The sequence below is a fragment of the Lissotriton vulgaris genome, chromosome 2_1, assembly GCF_964263255.1.
Source record: "Lissotriton vulgaris chromosome 2_1, aLisVul1.2, whole genome shotgun sequence".
Lineage (NCBI taxonomy): Eukaryota > Metazoa > Chordata > Amphibia > Caudata > Salamandridae > Lissotriton > Lissotriton vulgaris.
The window spans coordinates 28,772,479-28,794,470 of record NC_141687.1 but is presented as its reverse complement, the minus strand read 5'-3'; the positions used below and the strand labels follow the sequence as shown (position 1 = coordinate 28,794,470).

At 51.0% G+C, this 21,992-nt stretch overlaps 1 protein-coding gene across 1 annotated transcript in view; it reads right to left on the bottom strand.

Moving 5' to 3' along the window:
* LOC147729493 (uncharacterized) overlaps window positions 1–21,992 on the bottom strand; it is a 2,015,126-nt gene that overhangs the window by 188,859 nt on the left and 1,804,275 nt on the right. The window contains 1 exon segment of the mRNA XM_086954003.1: window positions 3,174–3,300. Coding sequence (XP_086810129.1) covers window positions 3,174–3,300 — 127 coding nt within the window.

The window sequence follows — 21,992 nt, the reverse complement described above, 5'->3', positions numbered from 1 at the left end:
AACCTACACAAAGGAATGAAAGAAGTAGCCGAATGGATGAAACACAGCCGTCTGAAACTGAACTCAGATAAAACAGAAGTCCTCATCTTAGGTACCTCCCCTCTGCATGGGACGACTCTTGGTGGCCAGAAGCCCTTGGAAAAGCATCCATCCCGACAGACCACGCACGGAACCTGGGCGTCATCCTGGATTCCTCACTTTCGATGAACAGACAAGTCAACGCCGTCTCTTCATCCTGCTTCAACATTCTTCGCATGCTCAAAAAAACATTTCGTTGGATCCCCACCGAAACTAGGAAAACGGTCACCCACGCTCTGGTCACGAGCCGACTGGACTATGGAAACACCCTCTACGCCGGTACTACCGCTAAACTCCAGAAAAAACTCCAACGAATCCAAAACGCCTCAGCCAGGCTCATATTAGACATCCCGCGTAAAGAACATATCTCTGGTCACCTGAAAAACCTCCACTGGCTTCCCGTCAATAAGAGGATCACTTTCCGGCTCCTAACCCACGCACACAAAGCACTCTACGAAATCGGACCAGAATGCCTCAACACACGACTGTCCTTCTACACCCCCTCCCGCCAGCTACGATCATCCAACCAAGCCCTTGCCACTGTACCTCGCATCAACAAAACCACCATGGGAGGTAGATCCTTCTCCTACCTGGCAGCTAAAACCTGGAACTCACTTCCCACTTACCTTCGCCTTACCCAGAACCACCTAGCATTCAGAAAGCAACTTAAAACGTGGATATTTGACAAGTAATTCCCCACCCCTCCTCAAGCGCCTTGAGACCCTCTGGGTATGTAGCGCGCTATATAAATTCGCTGACTTGACTTGACTTGACTCACCGCCTGGTCAAAGGAAGCATATTTCACACTACAGAGCTCATCACTGATGGCATCATTCAATGAATTGCCTTTAGGAGCCGATAGATTATGAATCAACCTGAACTCTCCTTCCTCTTTCTTGGGGACGGCTCCCAAAAGGGAGCAGACAAAATTGGGTACCTGGATGAAATCAAATGGCCCAACTATTCTGCTCAAGCGCAATTCTTTTCCAATCTTTGATGCTGCCACACCTGAATTGGTCCTAACAGAAAGCTGATTTTTGCATTCAGGTTTCCCTACGTAGTTAAGTGCAGGGATCCTAAAACCAGAACATAAAACCTACTTGCAATGTCCTAGCCGTGAAATGATACGGGTACTTGTTCAACCAATGGGTCATAGCCGCTACAATAATGGGTGTGTGCCATATATTTTGTCCTTACTTCACTCCTGTTTCTTCCTTCCTTTATATCCTCATTTCTTGAGGCATTTGGACTCTGGGGGAGATGGGTTAGTGCAGATAGAGCATGCATGCCTGATTTTGCACGTGCCTGGGGTCCTGGTACATGTCCGTCTATTAAAGTCCCAACATGTCCTCTTTCGTCCTCCCTGCTACCTGGACTAAGGGCAGGGCCCGTGATTTAGGGTGGCTGAAAGGGCTGAAAGGATTGGAATGCCTGACCCCTGTTGAATGACTGCGCTGGGTTAGCAGAATGCCCTGGGCCAAACTTATCCAACCACGAGATTGTGTCAACGTGGTCCCAGGAAAGGGAAGGGTCAGATGCCCTAGCCTTCCTGAAGTTTCTATCATACTCCTTCCACCCTATGCCCCCATACTTGTCATGAGCCATAGTAATCCTACTCTGATAACATGCCATCTCTGCTTGTATGTTAGGAAAACGTTCAGCCGTCACTGCCATGAATACTGAGAAACCTCTAATCCAGTTATTCAAATTCTCCTCAATCCTGAATTTCAATATTTCACTATGCCATTCACTAGGGAGCATCCAATCCTTCGGTTTCCTTGCTTCCTCCCTTTCTCTTTCATCCAGGAGCAAAGAGAACATGTTAACATAACTACCTGACCATATAGTTTCTTTCACCTCTCGTGTTACATGCCTAGCCAGATTCTCTCTCCCGGTGCATGATTCACCCACGCCCAACAACGGCAATGTCACCTCCTTACTTACTGAAGCCGCTCCAGCTGGCTCTGTCAACTTCTCTGTTGCCAGGCTGCTCACTGGCACTTCTTTGTTGATTTCAAGTGGGGGAACCCCACCAGTTGGTTTTGGAAGAGAAGGAGTACCCGGCCCTTCATCTGGCGCACCCCAGGTGTTGCAACAAACTGCGCCACCATCTGTTTTGCTTCAGCCAGTGAGTCTTCCCCTATTTCTTTTGCCCCAACTGATGTTGACAACATCCCCGCCTTCCCTAACCAAGGGAGAACTGCTGCTGCACCGCGATGTAACCCGCTATACAAGTGCCCCCAAGTCAAGAAACTAAACTTGACCCACAAGCAGTACACAAATTAAGAAAGATGCGCTTGCCCCCACCTACAGTGCTCAGCCAAGGGAAACAAGCGGTACAGCAATGCAGTCCTACCTGTTGCAAATCTGTGCCCCAAACTTATTTCCCCTGGTGCCAGTACCACACAAATATTGCACTTAGGAACAACAAACGTTGGCTTTTGTTTCACACGCTGCTCTTGTTTTGCTTGAAAAAAACTTTTGGCCCACACGCAAAACTGTGCCCCAAACTTATTTCACTATGTGCTAGTACTACACAATTGTTGCACTTAAGAACAAACAAACAAAGATATATTTGAAGCAGCATGAATTACCCCTTAACCTTGGAAGAACAGTAAGCTTGGAAGAACAGTAAGCAATCGTGCCCCTTGAGACAGCAGACACAAAAACAGCAGATACCATACCAGTGGCTATAAAACTCAACAGCTGTTTTTTGCATCTCATCGCACTTCATCCCCCACGAAATAGGCGCTCTGGCAATGTCGCACTACTCGCAGCTCACTCCCTCGCCCCTACGGAATTGGGCGTGCAAGAGAATGGCACAAAATCGATTATCTCCCCAACTTAAAAAAAAACGTCTCACTCCCCCGCATGCAAAGCCTCAGTAATTGAGCGTACAGCCGAGACTACAACACAATCAACTTAAATGCGAGCGCACGCCGCTATTGGCAGTACCGCTCGCTCAGGGGGAAATCTGCCGTTCTGAAACGTAGAAACACCGAAAGGGTGAGCGCTCCCTAATTCAAGCGCTACCTCTATCGGGTGCCTGAAGATTGGAGACGCTGCCCTAGAGGAAGGCCAATAGCGCTTCCTACATGCCCCAGGATGCTGCTCTGCCAATGCCCGCTGTCATCCTCCGACGATAAACCGGTTCTTGCGTCGGTCCGCTCGCAGAATTCTCCTGAACTCGCTCGCAGACTTCGCCCGTCCAACTCCTGGAATCTGAAAAACAAAAGCAGAAACACAATTACAGCCTCCTAGTGAGGCTGGTGCGGCAGTCTGGGAATCGATGAGTCAAGAGTCAGACTCCTTCGCTCCCCACCCTTTCAACTACTACCCTGCCAGGCCGGTTTTAACAGGCCTGGCGTTAGCCCATCCCGTGACCTGGAAGTGATTCCATCCTCCTCAACACCTGCTCCGCACGCAAACACTCCGTCGAGCTCTGGGACCTGCTCGACACCTCTGCCCCAGACGTTGCCTTCCTGACCGAGACTTGGTGGAACGACTCCTCGACACCCGACATCGCCATAGCCATCCCGGACGGCTACAAGATCATCCACAGGGATCGCGTCAATGGAATTGGAGGAGGTCTAGCCATCGTCCACAAGTCCACCCTCCAATAATACACCCACGCAGACAACACCCTCAACACCGTCGAACACCTGCACTTCCGGATCCACATTGACCCCAAAACCACCCTCAGAGGAACACTCGTCTACAGACCCCTCAGACCCCGAGCTCAGTTCTGCTACTCTATCGCCGACTTTGCCAGCACCTACGCACTCCCCTCCACAGACTACATCCTCCCCGGGGACCTGAACTTCCACCTCGAGAACAACAACGCCACCAACACGGCCACCCTTATCAACAACCCCACCAACCTCGGCCTCAGACAACTCGTCTCCGCACCCACCCACGCCGCCCGCCACACGCTTGACTCTGCCTTCGCCACAAGCACCCACGTCGCCTTCAACCACAACACCTAACTCCACTGGACCGACCACCGCTGCATCCATTTCACCTTCCAGAAACCAACCACTCACCACTACAACAACCACACCAGCAAGAAAGCCACATGGTTCACCGAGGAGCTCCAGACCTACAAACGCACATGCCGGAAACTGGCGAAGAAATGGCTCCACGAATGTACACTGGACAGCCACGCAGCCCACAAGGACGCCTTCTGCAGACATCACCACCTCATCAGAACAGCCAAGAGATCCTCCTACAAAGCCTGCCTGGTCAACAACGCACACAACAGCAAAGAACAATTCAACATAGTGAATGAACTCTTCAACCCCAGCGCAAACACCAACAACATCCCGCCCTCACAAGATCTGCCCGACTCACTGGCCACCTTCTTCCACCACAAGATAGCCGACATCCACAACAGCTTCAACACCGCAGCCAGCCACATCAACCCCCACCTGAGACACCTGCACTGGCTCCCCGTCAACAAGAGGATCACCTTCAAGCTCCTCACCCATGCACACAAAGCACTCCACAACACCGGACCAGCCTACCTGAAAGCAGACTCCGCTTCTACACTGCTACACCCGCCAACTCTGCTCTGCCAGTCTCGCCCTCACAACCATCCCCGCATCCAACAAATAACCTCCGGTGGCAGATCTTTCTCCTTCCTCGCCGCCAAGACCTGGAACACCCTCCCTACCCACCTGCGACAGACCCAAGACCTGCTCACCTTCAGAAGACTCCTCAAGACACGGCTCATCGAGTAGTAGCAGCACCCCCCTCCCCTCAGTGCCTTGAGACCCTCAAGGGTAAGTAGTGGGCTCAACAAGTGACTGAATGATTGATTGATTGATTGATTGATTGATTGATTGATCCCAACCCCCATATGAGAAGAGAGTTTCTGCCTCCAAGGGGGCAGAATGGGGGTAATTACCTCGATCTGCCCTTGGGGAGCGGAAAGCCCACTAGACACCAGGGTCACTGTTTAAAATAAATGTAGAGATGGGGCTTCCCACTATTTGCATGACCCACTCCAACAAGAGAGTCATTCTGTCCCCCGAGGGTGGATGGAGGTAATTAAGCCAATTTGCCCTTGGAGAGCAAAAAGCACACTAGATACCAGGGTCGGGTCTTTAAAATAAGTAAAAGGGTGAGGACTGCCCTCTATGGACATGTCCATGCCTCCCAACCACCAACAAACTACAGAAACAGTCTCTCCCCCCTCACCCCCCCCTGGAGGGTACATGAGGTGATTATCCCCACTAGACACCAGGGAATGTTTGTTTTTTAAAATACCGGAGTGGAGGCTGCCCACAATGGGCATAGCCATACCCCCACCCCACCAAGAGAAGAGACCGTTTTTCTGCCCCGCAGGGGCTTATACAGGTCAATACCCCTGATCTGTTCCCCCCTGGGGGGCAGAGAGGGCAGAAAGCCCACTAGATAACTGGGTCGATCCTTAAAGTAAATATAGGGTGGTGGCTGACACTATGGGCATGGCCATGCCTTCACCCCCTAAAACAACTATGGTGACAGTCGGTCTGCAAGCCCTGGTGGGCAGATGGAGGAGTGATTACCCCTCAAACTACTCAATGGGGGTCAGAAAGACCACAAGACACCAGGGTATGTTTTTTTAATCTATGGGTGGGGACTGCACAAACTGCACAGTCTTTCTGCCCCTGGGAGCGGTTGGGTGTAATTACCCCTGATCTGCCCCAGGGTTGGTCAGAAAGCCCACTACACACCAGGGCCCATTTTTAAAATATAGAGATGGGGCTGCCCTCTACGTGCATGGCCATGCTCCCACGCCACAACAAACTACAGCGATAGTTTTTCTGCCCCCCACCACCACGGACGGCAGCTGAGATGATTATTCACACTCTACAGAAAGCTCACTAGATGCTAGGGAAGGTTTTATTCATTTAAAATATAAGGGTGTTAGGCACCCACCCCAAAAAGAGTGTCTTTAAAACCCCCATTGGGGTGTATGGGGTAACAACCCCAATCTGCCCTCTGAGTCCGCTAGAAACCAAGGTCTAGCCTTAAAATAAATATAGGGGTTGGGGCTGGTCAATATGAGCATGGCCATGATCCCACCCCCCAAAAAACTATGCTGACAGTCTTTCTGTCCTCTCTTGAGGGCAGATGGGGGTAATTACAGCCAATCTGCCCCCACTCCTCCTGGTAGGTCAGAAAGTCCACTAAACACCAGGGAATGTGTTCCCCCCAAATATATAGGTGTTGAGGGCAGCCTAGGATAAGTATGGCCATGTCCCACACCCTAAACCAACTATAGTGACAGTCTTTCAGCTCCCTCCGCGGGGTAGATAGGGATGATTATCTCCAATCCAACTTTTTATAGATATAGGCGGTGGGGCTACCCACCATGACGCATGGCCATGCCTCCACGCCAAAAAGAGAGAAAGTCTTTTTTTCCCCGGGGGACAGCTAGGGGTAATTACTAGGCACTAGGGTCTTTTTCTAAATACATATGAGGTTGGGGTCTGCCCTCTATGAGTGGGCATGGACATGCCCTCGTCCCCTACAAAACTACATTGAAAGTTTTTCTGCCTCCCCCCCATCCCCACTGGAGGCAGATGGGGTGATTACCCCCAATCCGCCCCCCAGGGAGGGCAGAAAGCCCACTAAACACCAGGGAATGTTTTTCTAAATAAAGAGGTGGAGACTGCATGCCCCCAATGCAACAAGAGAGATAGTATGTCTGCCCCCGGGTGGTGGGTTGGAATAATTACCCCCAATCTGTTCCCCGGGGGGAAGGGGCAGAAATCCTCCAAGACACCAAGGAACAATAAAAAAAAAGAGTTTAGGGGTAGGGGCTACTCAAAAGGGGGAGGGGTTATTTTTGCCCTTCCTCATGGTCGATGGGGCAATTATTCTAATTTCGCCTCTCTGAGGACATAAAGCTCACTAGACACTAGGAACTATATTTCCACAGTGTGTTTTTTTTGGGGGGGGGGGTGGTGGGAGTGCCCTCCCTTGTACATGGGCCTTGCTCTCCCCCACAGTGTTGCCCAATAGAATTTCTCCCCCCTTAGAGGGTGGATAGGGGTATTCACCCCCAATCTGCCCCCGGGGTGGCAGAAAGCCCACTAAACACCAAGTATTTAAAAAAAGGATCCAAAACAAAATGAGGGTAAGGCCCACCTAGGCATTGAGCTATACCCCCTCCCCAGAAGGAACAATAGTGTCTTTCTGCCCTATTGGGGACAGGTAGGTTTGTCCCAATTTAGGAGATTGCCCCAATACACCCTTGGGGTGTAGAAAGTCTGTTTGACACTGGGGATTTTGCCTTTTTGGCCAATAAAAGTAGTGTGGGTGTTGCTCTTTTGCATTGTTCACACCCTCACCCCCCCAAAAGGAACAAAACAGTCATTGTGTTCCCTCCCTCCATGGCAGACAAAGTTTATCCCCATTTGCCATTGGGGGCCAGAAAGCCCAGCTTAGAGAGGGAATATATTTTTTCATAAAATAATGGGGTGGGTTTTGCCCATCTTTCGTCACCCTAAAGAGTCGAGGGTGGTGTGCTTCATGTGGTTCTCACAACATTTTCTTACCCACAAGCTCTGACGAAAAACACTCCCATTGACCTCAGTTTGATCCATTCCTGTTGCTTGCATTCGTCCCAGCCACACAAACCACAATTGGGGTAACACTGGGTGGTAGGATTCCTGTGGAGTAGTGTCATAGCACAGCCTCAAATATTGCAGATACCCCAATTGCTTGTCTCTCAATGTAGCATCTAAGGGAATTTTTGTGTCGTATTTTTGTGGCTCACCTATACAAGTGGGGTACCGTTCTTATTTGAGGATAAATGGGAACTCAGAGTGGTAGGATATATATGTGGCTACGCACAGATACCATAAATGTGTATTTGTACCAAAGTTTGACATTTGCAAGGGCTTCTATGTAAAATTACCTAGTGAGCGCTACGCAAATTACCCAGCCCAGCATTCCTACAGGCGTCTAGTTTTCAAAAATGTGCAAGGTTTCTAGGTTTCTCTATGTGCCGTCTGAGCAAAGACCCAAAATCTAAATATACCCACATTGCAAAAAGAGGTTCAGTTTTGAGTGGAAAAATGTGATCTATCCGTGTTGCATTTTGGGCCTCGTCCTGTCTTAAGTACTAGGCCTACCCACACAATTGAGGTACCATTTTTATCAGGAGACATGTGGGAATGCTTGCTGGAAGGACGTTTGTAGCTCCCCACATATTTCAGACCTTTGAACCACAGAAAGGTGAGGGAAATTCAAAATGTGAGGTTTGCAAGGGATTCGGGGTAAATCAAAAACCTTGCGAGAGCCACGTAAGTCACCCCATGCTGGATTTCCCTAGATGTATAGTTTTAAAAAATGTACATTTTTGCTAGGTTTACCCCTGTGCTGGCTGAGCTAGGTCCCTGAATTCACAACCACCCATATTGCAAAGAAAAGGTCAGTTTTGAGTGGAAAAATATGATGTATCCATGTTACATTTTGGGCCGTTTCCGGGTGCAGGCACCAAGCCTACCCACACAAGTGTGGTACCATTTTTATCAAGAGACTTTGGGAAATGCTAGGCGGAAGGAAGTTTGTGGCGCCCCACATATTCCAGAACTTTCTATCAGAGAAATTGGAGGAAAATAAGAGGTCCATTAGGATGGCGGACAGACAAAGTCCGTCCGCGATCCTGTCTGAGGACGGGACCGTCCGCCACAGGGGCGGAGGTCCCGTCCGTGGAATTAGGAAGCACCCGCCACAGTGGCGGGTACATCCCGCATGTTTAACAAAGCACCGCCCACCGCAGTGTTAAAAATGCATGTTGTGCGTTTCAAAGCACAACATGACAGGCACCGCGCAGTGACTGCCATGTTGTATTTTGAAACGCAGGGGGGTACCATAGGTACCCCCATTGTGCATCCCCAATCCCCCCCCCTTCACCCTGGGGCCCGCAATGGGCCCCCAAAGCAAGGACCGTATGCCTTTTCGTGGCGGCATTGCCTCCACGGAAATGCATAGCCCCCAGCACATCCTAATGTGGCTGGCGGTGTCTGATAGACACTGCCACCATATTAGAGCTTTTCCGCCGCGGTCGCAAGGCGACTGCGGCGGAAAAGAGGCGGACGGTCTTCCCGTCCGCCACGGTCCCCCCCGCCATTGTAATATGGCGGGGGAAATATGTGGCGGATGGGCAAGGATGGCGGACGGATCACCACTGCCTGCAGGGCGGTGGCGATCCGTCCGCCATCCTAATTGACCCCTTAGTTTTTTAGGGATGGTTTTAATCATATTGAGCTGTGAACTTGAGATTCACATCTGTTAAATTGATCCATTCTAGGAACTCACAAAGCGATTCTTTCCCATTGGTCCAGATAAAGAAAATATCGTCAATATATCTGGACCAATGGGAAATAGATTCGTAAAAGGGGGCTATTTCATTATGTATGAACTTAGTTTCGAAGGCTGCCATGTAGATGTTAGCAATAGATGGCGCCACTGATGCTCCCATACTTACACCCTTCGTCTGACGATAAAGGGTGTTCCCAAATTCAAAAATGTTTTCCGTGAGAACAACCTGCAACAGATCCAATAAGAAGTCTTTCGGGCATGTAATGTCAAAATTATCAATAAACCAGCTAGTAGTTAACAATGCTTCTTGCTGTGGGATATTACTATACAGCGCTTCAATACCCATAGTCACTAATAGGTCTTTTCTAGGATCAAAGGGCAAATTTTCTATTTTTGTTATCATGTCACCCGTGTCTTTAATATATGATACGATTTTAGGTACATGTGGGCGCAAAAAAAGAATCAATACATTTTGAAATTGGTTCCGTGTTGGTGCCGATTGTCGACACAATGGGTCTGTATGGAGGATCTAATAAATTCTTGTGAATTTTCGGCATGCCATAAATGCATGCTGTCTTGTGATGATGAAAATTTAAATATTCAAATTCCTTTTGGTTAATGTCTCCTATTGTAAGTGCCCTACTAGTGAGATCTAGAATTTTGTTAGATACTGAAATGGAGGGGTTACTTCTGATCATAGAATAAGTAGTTGTGTCAGAAAGCATAGTCTTCATCTTCTGTTCATAATTGTCAGAGTCTATCAGTACAATGCCAGTACAATGCCACCGCCCTTATCGCAGCTTTTAATTACCAGTTTGTCATTATTTTTCAAACTTTTGAGGGATTCTGATTCTTTTCTACGCGCGTCGAGTTCTTATTCACTCCTGCACTTTAGGCACCATCTATGATTTAGGGTGTCCTTTTTATTGAATTGTGTATAATTCTCGTTTATTTTATATTTTTATGTATTTAATGTATATGTTTTGATTATTATATGTATATACCATGATCTTTGTTTGATCTCATCATATAGTCTGATTTTTGTTCAGGTCTCTATATGATTTTTACTATGTCAATTAAAAACATGTTTGTTTTATGATTTTACCTCTTGAATGTTCCTTTTGCTATTGGGTCAGATTAATTGTTTGCCTATTAACTAGACGGCCTAGGATATTTTGTACACATAATTTATTCACCCTGCCCTAGGAGTCTGTTTTCACTACTACCCAGGGGGTCCTTGTTTTTCTCATCTGATGTCCCCGCCATGAACAGCAGGTCGTCATCTGCTCGGAAGTGCCAACATTGGAACCACCGCAATTCCAGCCTGCTTTTCCTACTGCCATGGGATCCTGGCAATGGCAGTTGTCTTGTGGCGGTCCCACCACCACCACAGTAATAAGGCAGAAAGGAGGCCCGACAATGGGGCGTTGGAACTGCTATCCACAGGTACAGTGGTCCCAGGACATCGTAATCACTATGGGTTTCACATTGGTTCCCAACACAAATTTGAAGTTGAAAAAAAAACAGCAAAAATGGGCTACCTCTTTTACCTCTTTAAAAAATGCATAAACTGTGGTAAAACATTGTTTTTTTATTCAGCTCTGCACACTCCTGAAAGCCGGGAAGAAGGTGACTTTGGTACAGCCGTTTTTTGATGCCATTTTTTGGGGGGGAAAACAGACACTTTTACCCAGAGCCCTTTTTTCCTATTTTTCCCCCAAAACTCAAAAATTTGCTATATTTTGCCTATTTTCTCCCTCGTCTCCCAGGAAATCCACAAATACTGGGTACTTTTAGAATCCCTAGGATATTGGAAGCTAAAGACACAAGTTTGACCTGGATATCTTATGTGGAAAACAGTACTAGAGTCCTCAGCAGGAACGACCCCAAATAGCAGAAAGAAGGGCTCAGCACAGGGTGGGGGGTGGCGGAAGCTCCAGCAGTAAACACATACTTTTCACAAAAAGAAATTAAGGCCTACTTGCTTTGCAATTGCTTTTTGTTATAAACGGCTCACACTTAAGGAATCTAACATAATTTTTTCCAGTGATAAAGCCTCTACCCTTTACCAATGGTTTGACACAATATGCAACACGCCCTACAGAACTGGGCACAAGCTGACAACCATCAGGAATACATTTGTACAATTACAAATATGTGCACAATTACATTTGGTAAAACAATATAAAGCCTTGCCCAATAGGGCCCAACATGAATCAGATCAGTGAAACTCTACTACCAGGGTTTGTCAGAATGGGTATGTCCCAGCCTGATTGACAAACAAGTCCAACCCGTGTTTTCAAGCCGACCGCGACCGTGAAGAAAGACGAGGAGGATGCCTCAGGGCTCCCGGCACCGATACTGTCGACATTGTCCCGGCTTTGGCCCCCAGCTTTCATTAGCGGGTGGCTGGGGGGTTAGGCAGGTTGTTGTGGATTGCGCCATTGCCCCCTTTGGCCCAGGGCAGTGGCAGTGGTCATGTCTCTCTTTGCCTTCTTGTCCTGTGTCTTGACCCGCAAATGGCTGCCGCTGACTGCATCTCCACACGTCTCCACACAGCCCACAGGAGAGCAGAGAGCAGCAGAGTACAGCAGAGAACATGCGCCGGTCGGGCAGCACTTGGAGGGTGCTTGGAGGACCCTGTTGAATACAGAAGGAATACAGAAGTCCAGCAACTGGCGACCGGTCGGTGACCAGTGAGTGGCGGTGAGTGGTGAGTCTGGGCATTTTGTCAACCCCCGTTTTGTCCCTGGAGCTGGCATTGGGTAGCTGTAACAGTTTTGAGGCCCACAGCCTGCAGCATGCAGTACTGGTGACAGTGGTCCCTGAGGGGTATAGGTGCGCAGGTGCAGCCAGCCCACTGCACAGGGAGTGTGGGGTTGTGTATTGCCCAGTAGCATACGGCATAAAGTATAGAGGCCCTGCAAAAAGAAGGAGGCCAGTGAAACTACACAGGCCAACCATGCTTTCCAGATACAGGCCTTTCAGAGACACTGTAAAGAGCAAAAAACCCAAAGAGCAAAACTGAGGACAGGCATTTGGTCGGGTTTGGTTGCCTGAAGTGGTGTCAAAGACAAAAAAAAAGTAGCTTTGAAATTGGGTGAACCCGAAAAAATATTTTGACATACAACCGGTACTTTCAGGGAGGCAAACGGCTATTGCAATCACCGCCGCTTAGCGCAGATGGCTAATACCAGGACTGTGGTTCTGTTAATAATTACAAAATCGACATTGACCCTGTCTGGAGGGAGGCGCCACAGACCGGAAGCAAGACTTGACCACTTAGTTCCCTACCTCGACGGGAGGTTAGCAGCCTAGCTACCATAAGTATAAAATGCACACGCCTAGGCAGACGTGCAGCGGACGCGCCTAAGGCAAGCCCGTCTGCTCCCGTCCTTGCCTGGATTCGCCCATACTCAGTCCAAAAAGGTGAGGTCTCCTCATACTTCTACTAGTAGGGAGTTTGTTGAGATTAAGATTGGCTATTCAAACAATGTAACAGCTAACAAGGCCTGCCCCACCCTTACTGAAATAATTTTTTTTTTTTAATTTGTTTTTATTGCAGAATTAGAAACCACAGAATACAAAGGCTCAACCAGTCCACTCGTAATGTCCCCCCGTGCAAGCATTAAAACGTATACCATACACAGCCATTCAGCCCGCATCCCGGAGGCCGGGCGGCATAGTACCTTAAATAACAGGAAGGCATCACGGTGAGTGTCCCTATGGGACAATGGTCGAAAGATCATTTTACGTATCCGCATTTTACCCCCCCCACCCACAACAAATAACATCGTCAGCCATCCCACGTGTGCAGGTCAGTGCCACCAGTCGCTTCCCGCCCCGCCCCGCGCACTGTGGGGCCCACCATACCTGGCCCGCGCCCCTTTACCACCTCCCGCTCATCCCCCACGCCCCACAGGCCCCTCTCAGCTCAGTGTCTCCATCGCGGTCATCCATCCTCCTGGCTTCCGGCCCACCCCAAACTCCCACTAAACAACCCCCCAGTGTCCCCTCCCCGGCAACTGCTGATGGTGTGTGTCCCGTCCTTAAGTGTAGTATGGATCCCGCTACAGTGTCAATGACAACTCTGAGTTAGTACGCCTCGCAGTGTCCACAGGTCCTGTTCACTCAGTCCTCATCTTCTACTAAAGAGTCACGCAAAGCTTGCACCACCAATTCCCACGCACGCGCTGCATCCAAGGCTTTCTCATTACCAAGCTTGACAGCCTGTTTCATTCGGAGCACACTCTCACACTCAGACCACCGCAACAATTCATTCTTCCACCTCCTCACTGACGGCCCGCTCCTGGACTTCCAGTGCCATGAGATCTCCCTTTGTGCCACTATCAGTCCCAAGTCAATAAATTTGCTCGTCACCTTAGTGTGTTTGGTGTGCGGGAACCAGAGCAACAGGCACGCCGCCATGTCGAAGTCCACCTCCCTGTCGGTCACTTCGTTTAGGAGGTCCCACACCTCTGCCCAGTAGGCCTCCAAATGCGGACAACCCCAAAACAAATGATCCATGTCCGCTTCCGGAGACGAACACCTCGGGCACCGTGCATCCTGCACCTGAAAGTACCGCCGTATTTTTTCCGGAATCAGATAGGCCCTATGTAGCACAAAGAAATGCACTTGTTGGAAACGCGCATTCCTCGTGCCTTTCCATGTGCGCCGCAGAATGTGGCTCCACACCGTGTCTGGAATGGGCCTGCCCACACTCCCCTCCCATTTAGTTTTGAGCCCCTGGAGCGGTTCCAGTCCCTCGTGTAGCATCCTGTTATGGAGGCAGGTCACAGCCTTAAAGGTGCCCGCTGCCATCACCACATACTGACACGCCATAGTTGTGTCCGGTTCTATGAGCCCTCCCTTCCAGTGCTTCTGTATAGCCGCTACCACCGCCGCGTGCAAGAGGAACCCCCCGTCAGACAGCCCCAACTGCTCCTGAAGCACTCCGAAGGGCACCAAGGTCCCGTCGACATACAGGTCTCCCACCACCTGAAGTCCCGCCTCCTCCCATTCCAGCGAAGGGGACCAATCACCCCCGTGTGGTAGGGCCGTCAGCATGCCAATCGGGATTTCCGGCGCATAAGGCCGAGTCGCCCTCGCTCTCCTGAGACTCCTCTGCCAGCACAGCCTGAGCGTCCGTTCCTCCATAGTGAGGCCCCTCAGCTCCAGCTTCTGTTGCATAACGATATAAGACAGTACATGGCGTGGTATCCCCAGTTCTCGGTCACCCTCCGGTCCCCTAAACACCCGGGCCACATGTTGCGTGAGAACCTGGAGCTGCGCCGCCAAGTAATACAGTTCAAAATCAGGAACAGCCATCCCCCCCTCAATCTTGGGGCGCAGCAACGTGCCCAGAGCCACTCTTCGGTGGCCATGTCCCCACAGGAAACCTATAATCATCGTCCTCAGATCCCTAAAGATCCTTTGAGGGATCCAAATGGGCAACGTCCTGAAGTAGTATAGGAGGCGGGGGAGCGCCACCATTTTCAAGAGTGCAATCCTACCCAGTACCGTCAGCGGAAGGGTCGACCAAAAGGACATGCTGCCCCTCAGTGCCCGTACGCATCGACCAATGTTGCCTTCCAATAGGTCCACGGTCACATGGTAGACACGGACACCCAGATAAGTGAAGCAAGATGGCTCCCAGACTACCCCTAGGTCACGAGCAGGGCCGGGCGTCTCGGCTCGCAGCGGAAACACACAGGTCTTCGCCCAGTTGACCTTAAGGCCCGACAACTGGCCAAATTCCGATAACAGGTCCATCGCTCCTTCCAGGGCCCGCTCCGTGTCGTCTAAGTAAAGCAACAGGTCGTCCGCATATAGCGAGATGTGATGTAGCCGCCCGCCGCTATTTATCCCCGCGTATCTGTCACCCGACCTAGCGTGGACCGCCAAGGGTTCCATCGCCAGAGCGAACAGGAGGGGGGAAAGGGAGCACCCCTGTTTCGTGCCCCTACCCACCGGGTACGCCGCAGACACCAAACCACCCAAGCGTCGCCCGCGCCGTCGCTGAGGAGTACAAGACCTTCGTCCACCGGCGGAACCCTTCACCTATACCAAACCTCTCCAGCACTCCATCCAGAAAGACCCATTCCAAACTATCGAACGCCTTCTCTATGTCCACGGATAAGACCGCTTGGGTCCAATCCTCGTCCAAAATGGCGTCCATTATCCCCACCAGGCGACGGATATTCATCGCCGTGCTCCTCGTGGGGATAAACCCCGCCTGATCCCTGTGTACCAGGCCCGTCATGTGTGGGGCCAGCCTGGCGGCCAGAATCCGGCTCAGGATTTTGTAGTCCACCGTCAGCATGGACAACGGGCGATAGGACCTCACATCTGTTGCATCCCTGCCTGGCTTTAGGAGCGGCACAATCAAAGCCTCCCTCATAGACCCAGGCAAGCCCCCTGACTCATAAGCCTCCGTGTACACCACCAGCAGTCTGGGCGCCAAGCCGTCTACAAACTGTTGGTAGAATTCTACAGGCAACCCGTCCACCCCGGGTGTTTTATTCCGAGCCATATTTTTAATGGCCACCCGTATTTCAGTAAGCGTGATCGGACCGCCCAACTCGTTCGCGACCTCCTCATCAAGGACCGGAAGCTGCCTCGCCTCCAGGTACTCCGCAATTTCCTGAGCCTCCACTCCCAACTGACTCTGGTACAGTTCCTCATAATACACACGAAAGCACTCCAACACCGCTGCTTGAGAATATACCGTCTCCGCCAGTGCGTTGTTAATGCTAAGGACCGGGCAGCCCCTAAGTTCAGGGTTAGCGAGTCTGGCCAAGAGTGTGCCCACCTTGTCCCGTTCAGCATGCGCTCTAATGGCGTATTGCCTGTAGTCGTAACACCTCAACCGTTCCGTTTCGGTGGCGACCACCTCCTTCGCCTCCAACAACCGGGCCTGTAAGTCCGGCCTGGCCGGCCTGCGCCGCTCCAAGTCTCTCAGATTCTCCTCCGCTTTCGCAAGTGCATTCAACACAGCCGTACGAGCATTCGAAAACCTACCCAGACATACCCCTCTCACCACCACTTTCATCGCATCCCATTCAATGGACCTACACGTGGCCGTACCCTCATTCTCGTTGAAGTAATTATCGATACCCTGTTGGACAGCGTCACTGAACACTGAGTCCTACAGCGTGTCTGGCCGGAGCCGCCATGTTGGAATCGCTGAGCGCTCCCGCTGCCACTGGATATGTACAAATAGGGGATTGTGATCCGAAATGGTTCTAGCCAAGTATTCTGTGTGTGATATCAATGGGGCCAGGGATCCGCCACAGAGCATTGAATCTATCCTCACATGTAGTGCATGGAGAGCTGAGTAACAAGAATAGTCCCTGGTATCCCTGTGCTGTTCCCGCCACACATCCAGCAACCCCCATCTGTCCTGCCAGTCCTTCCTGTGCATGGCCAACTTACGTACCGGGGAATCAACAAGGGGGGGGTGAGACCTATCCAACACCACATCCGTAATCGAGTTAAAATCCCCCCCTAGTATCACCGGGCCCGCTAGGAAAGAGGCCAAGGATCCGGAAAGGCCATCAAAGAATCAGTATTTGGCGCATACACACAACAGAGAACCACATCCCTACCATACAGCCTCCCCTCCACCGCCACAAACCTGCCATCCAGATCCACCACTTGGTTCAGGACCTGGAACGGTATCCCTGCTCTCACCCAGATCAATACCCCCCTGGCATATGCTGAGTAAGTGGTGCCGAACACCTGGCCCCGCCACCGTTTTTGCAACGCAGCACACTCCTTTTTTGTCAGGTGGGTCTCTTGTAGCATTGCAATCTGGACCCCCCTTCGCACCAGATATGCGTGCACCTTGTGGCGCTTGACCATGGTTCGTAGCCCCCGGACATTCCACGTTAGGCATTTTAAGCTAGGTAACGTCCCCATACCAGCAGCAATCAGTCCAGGTCAAACAACGCCAGTTCACATCACCCCCAAAGAAGTTGCCCCCCCCAAAACAAACTCTGAAAAGAAAAACACCCCAAACCCCACTCCCCAGGACAGAGCCTACAAACCCAGTGTCAGCCCCGATCCAAACCTCAAACCAACCACACATTCTCCTAACCTGTGGTCTCCACCACAGAAGGCCTTAAGGGCCCTAGGGGGGTGAGTTATCGCCGATCCCAGCTAGCGGAGCCCACGCCCCGCGCTCCCATCCCGTCTGCCTATGTGGCACCCTATCCGGCAACCCACCCATCGCCACCAGGATACCGCCCTACCAGCAATTCTTGTCCAAGTCCCAATACAGCCTCAACCGTGAAATATCCCATCAGAAGTCTGGGGGGTCACCACCGGCCCCTTCGAGCTTTCCGCTACCAAAAGGTCCTCTCCTGTCCTGCTGCCCTCTCCGCCAGAGTCCGTCTCCACCAGTTCACTTTCCTGCTGCGACCCCGTGATGGCCGCCGTCGCTGCGAGCGCATCTCTCTTTTCCGCAGCCATTTGAGCCTCCCGTTTCTCCCGCTGGCGCCTATTGCGGGAACGGATGCGTTGCGATTGTCTGATCTGAGGCTGTTTAGGCCGATCTCGCCTGCTTTTGTGCGATCGATCTGTCCCCGCTCTGTACGACTCCAGCCACTGCCATGCCTCGTCCGGAGTGTGAAAGAAGTGCGTGGTCTCATCCAGGATGACCCGCAGCTTGGCAGGGAAGAGCAAGGAGTATTGAATGCCCTCCTCTCGCAGCTCCTTCTTCACCGCCAGGAACGATGCTCTGTTTTTTTGGACCGTCTGGGTGTAGTCCGGGAAGATTGTAACCCTGCTGTTCTCTACCTCAAACGGGCCCGACATCCGAGCCCTCTGGATGAGGAGGTCCCGGTCCTTATAATGGAGGAGCCTCACCACCATCGGTCGGGGGGGCGGCCAAGTCCTGGAGGGCGAGCAGGCACCCTGTGGGCTCGTTCCAGGGTAAAGAAAGGAGTAAGCCCCTCTGGCGCCACCACAGTTCGCAACCAATCCTCCATGTAGGCCACCGCATCCTCCCCCTCAATTCGTTCCGGCAGGCCTACGACCCGCACGTTATTCCTCCTATTGCGGCCTTCGGCATCCTCCGCACGTCGTTCCAGCGAGTCCAACCGGGCCAGGATGTCCGTGATCTTATGCTCCGCGGTCACTACCGACGGTTTCAGGTCCAACAGCAGCTGATCATGGTCCTTGACCTTATCCGCCAGCTTTGCATGGTCCGCCCGCAATAGCCCCAGCCCCGTGGCTACTTGCGCTATGTCCTGCTGCTACGCCTCCTTGGTCGAGGTAATTGCATCCAGTATGGCATCCAGGGGCCGATTCAGTCGCTGCTCCTGGTCCAACTCCCCCGAGGGGGTCTCGCCGATCTGGGACGGCGCCGCCAGGTCCCCCTGTCCGCGCTCCACGGCCACCGGCCCTCCCATGGCCGCCATCTTAGGATACTGCGTCACAGGCCAGGAAACCCGTCCAGTCCCGGCACTCGTGGGACGGTGCAAACTTCCCAATATTGAACAGGATCAAGTGCCACCGCCGATGCCCGCAGCTCCAAGGGCCAAGTGGGCGAGCACTGCCCGAACTGCCCCCTCGTGAGCCTGGAGGAGGAAGGGAAAAGGGAGGGACAGCGGTCAGCAAGCGTCCTCAAAGTCCGAGCGGGGTCGGGTCCCCTGTCCCCCGATCTTCAGGACTGTCGCCTCAGTCCCCACCACTTCAATCTCTCGGCTGCAGAGCCTTCCACCAGTCGGCGCCAAGTCAGCTCAACGTCAATGTACGGAGCTGCCCGACCGCTCCGCCGCCATTTTCTTCTCACTCTCGGCGACACCTCAGCCGTCGCCCAACTGGATCTCCTCGGGGCCAGCAGTCCCCCGGCAACTTTCTATCAAAGCCCAGTGGTCCCCCCACACTTCGTAGGTCAGGAGCGTCGACCACGGGTCACCCAGGGTGCAGAAATCAGGAGAATTAGCGGGATTCCGCGCGGAGCTGCGAGCTCACGCCACCATCCCGATCGGCGTCCAAGCCACGCCCTCCCCCTTACTGAAATAATGAGACTTTTTCCTGCTGCAATTGTCAATACCAAAGCATACTAGCCCACTCCCAAAGAACCATTACAGAAACAAAGCAGAACAATGGTTCTGATCACGACCACACAGAAAGTACGCACTCTGCCAGATCAGATAGTAGCGAAGACTGGGACTGCTTTCTGGCCAATGTAAAGTCTCTGCCTAAACATGCAGCCAACATATGGGACCTACTGTCTTCCTCTAACACCCATATAGGATTCCTAACAGAAACTTGAACAAAACCTCACTCTAACCCAGACATAGAAGTAACACTCCCTGAGGACTGGTGGAGGAATAGCCATAAGCAATGACCAGCTGGAAATACTGGTTTTTAGTATGAGTTTACATCACAATCATAGCTGGGAAGGAGCTTCAGTATATCGTCCACCAGGACCACTAACCAACACCACTACACAGCTCATGGAACTCATTGCTCCACAGGTGATATCTTCCAGGAATGTTCTACTTCTTGGAGATTTCAATATACATAGTGAAATCCAATGTAACCCACAGGCATCATCTCTTTTGACTGAACTGTCTGCACTCAATCTTACCATAATAAATCAAGTCCCAACACACCAAGCTGGACATACTTTGGACATTATATTAACCCCTTCGCTGTGGCGGCTATTCGCCGCAGTGCTAAGGGGGCAGGGCGGCCGAGCGGCAGGCGCATGCTGGTGACGGAACCACTCCGTCACCAGCGTCGGTTGCGCTGTGCTTATGACGGAGAGGTTCCGTCATGGCCCCGCCCGCTCAATAGAACGCCCAGCGCAGGCGCGGAATCCGCGCCGTGCAGGCGCGTTGGGCGGGCCATGATGAAACCACTCCGTCATCAGCACAGCGCCACTGCGGCTGATGATGGAGCGGTTCCGTCATCAGCAGGGGAGGGGTTAACTAACTCTCCCGATATATCCTACATTGCTACTCTTTCCCTGACATGGTCGACCATTCTATGGTCGAGTTCCGCATTAACAGTCCCAAAGTACAGCCTGCGCCCAAAACCTATCTAGCAAAAGCTGCAGACAATGGCACAAAATGACACCTGCACACTTTGAAGTTACATTTTGCCCACCTCAATACTAGGAATCTGATAATGTCGAAAAACGTCTAGCCTCCTTTAATGCCAGCCTTCTAGCTACCCTAGACAGCTTAGCTCCTCTGAACTAATGCTCTACGTATACAAAAAGATGCCAGGCACCGTGGTACTCGGCCTCCCCGTGGCTAGAAAAAGGCTCATGCAAGAAACTTGAAAGGCGGTGCCGATGCTCACATGACGAATCAGACAAAGAAAGATTTAAGGAGGCTCTAACTCAATACCACCACAATTTAAAAAACACAAGGAAAACTCACATCGCAACCACTCTCGAACAAGCAGGGAGCTCTCAGAAAAGCCTCTATCAGATCCTAAAAACATTCACAAATCCTAAGGCCTGCGACACAGCACTAGCCTCATTTCAAATGTTGTGCTACAATATTGCTAGCCAACTAACTCAGAAAATTGATACGATCTATAATAAAATCCCATCCATGATAAATCCTCAAACTAATCTTGAATTTGAACTTCCGCCTATTTCACCCATATCTCGTTTGATAGAGAACTTCCCACTACTCACAACAAAAGGTACAAAAACCCTTCTAAAGGTCACAAAGTCAGGTTCCCCACTTGACCTCATACCTGCGAAAATAGTCGTCACCCTGTCCAAACAACTAGCCAACCCGATGCGCGCCATTTTAAACAGCTCCCTGAGGGAAGGAGTCCTCTCTCTAGATTGGAAAGTCACGAAGATACTTCCAATTAAAAAGAATCCCAAAATGTTGACGGAAGACGTAAGTAATTATCGACTCATCTCTCTCCTTCCCCTCCACACTAAAATCTTAGAAAAACATATCAATATACATCACTCCAATTGTTTCAAATCCACTAACTGCCTAGACCCCTCTCAATCTGGGTTCCATCCTTGATACAGCACAGAATCCAATCTGGTGCTGCTTGACCTTTCTGCAGCATTCAACACCATCTCCTACCAGATTCCACTCAGAAGATTGAGTGACATAGGCATCTCAGGAATGGCACTGAAATGGCTGTCCAACTTTTTGTCTGACGGAACATAAACCGTTAACCTAGGTCCATAACATTCTAAGACCACCAAGGTGACCAAGGGAGTACCACAGGGCTCATGCCTGAGCCCAACCCTGTTTGATATTTATGTCACTCCCCTGGCGAGACTGTTGAGGAAATTGGGATTTATCCCCATATCATAAGCGGATGATACCCAATTACTCCTCTCACTTGACAAATCTAACCCCAATATTCAAAGCACCTTCGGTGACGGAATGAAGACCATAGCGGAATGGATGAAAATCAATTTTCTCCAGCTCAACGCTGCTAAGTCAGAGATAATGTTATTTGGCGATGAAACTCTGAAATGGTCCCCTAGCTGGTGGCCAGAGGAATTGGGTACCACCCCAGGTCCAAAACAGGTGGTAAAAAACCTTTCCTGCCAATTTCTTCTAGAAAAACTTTGATCCAGGCACTAATCTTAAACT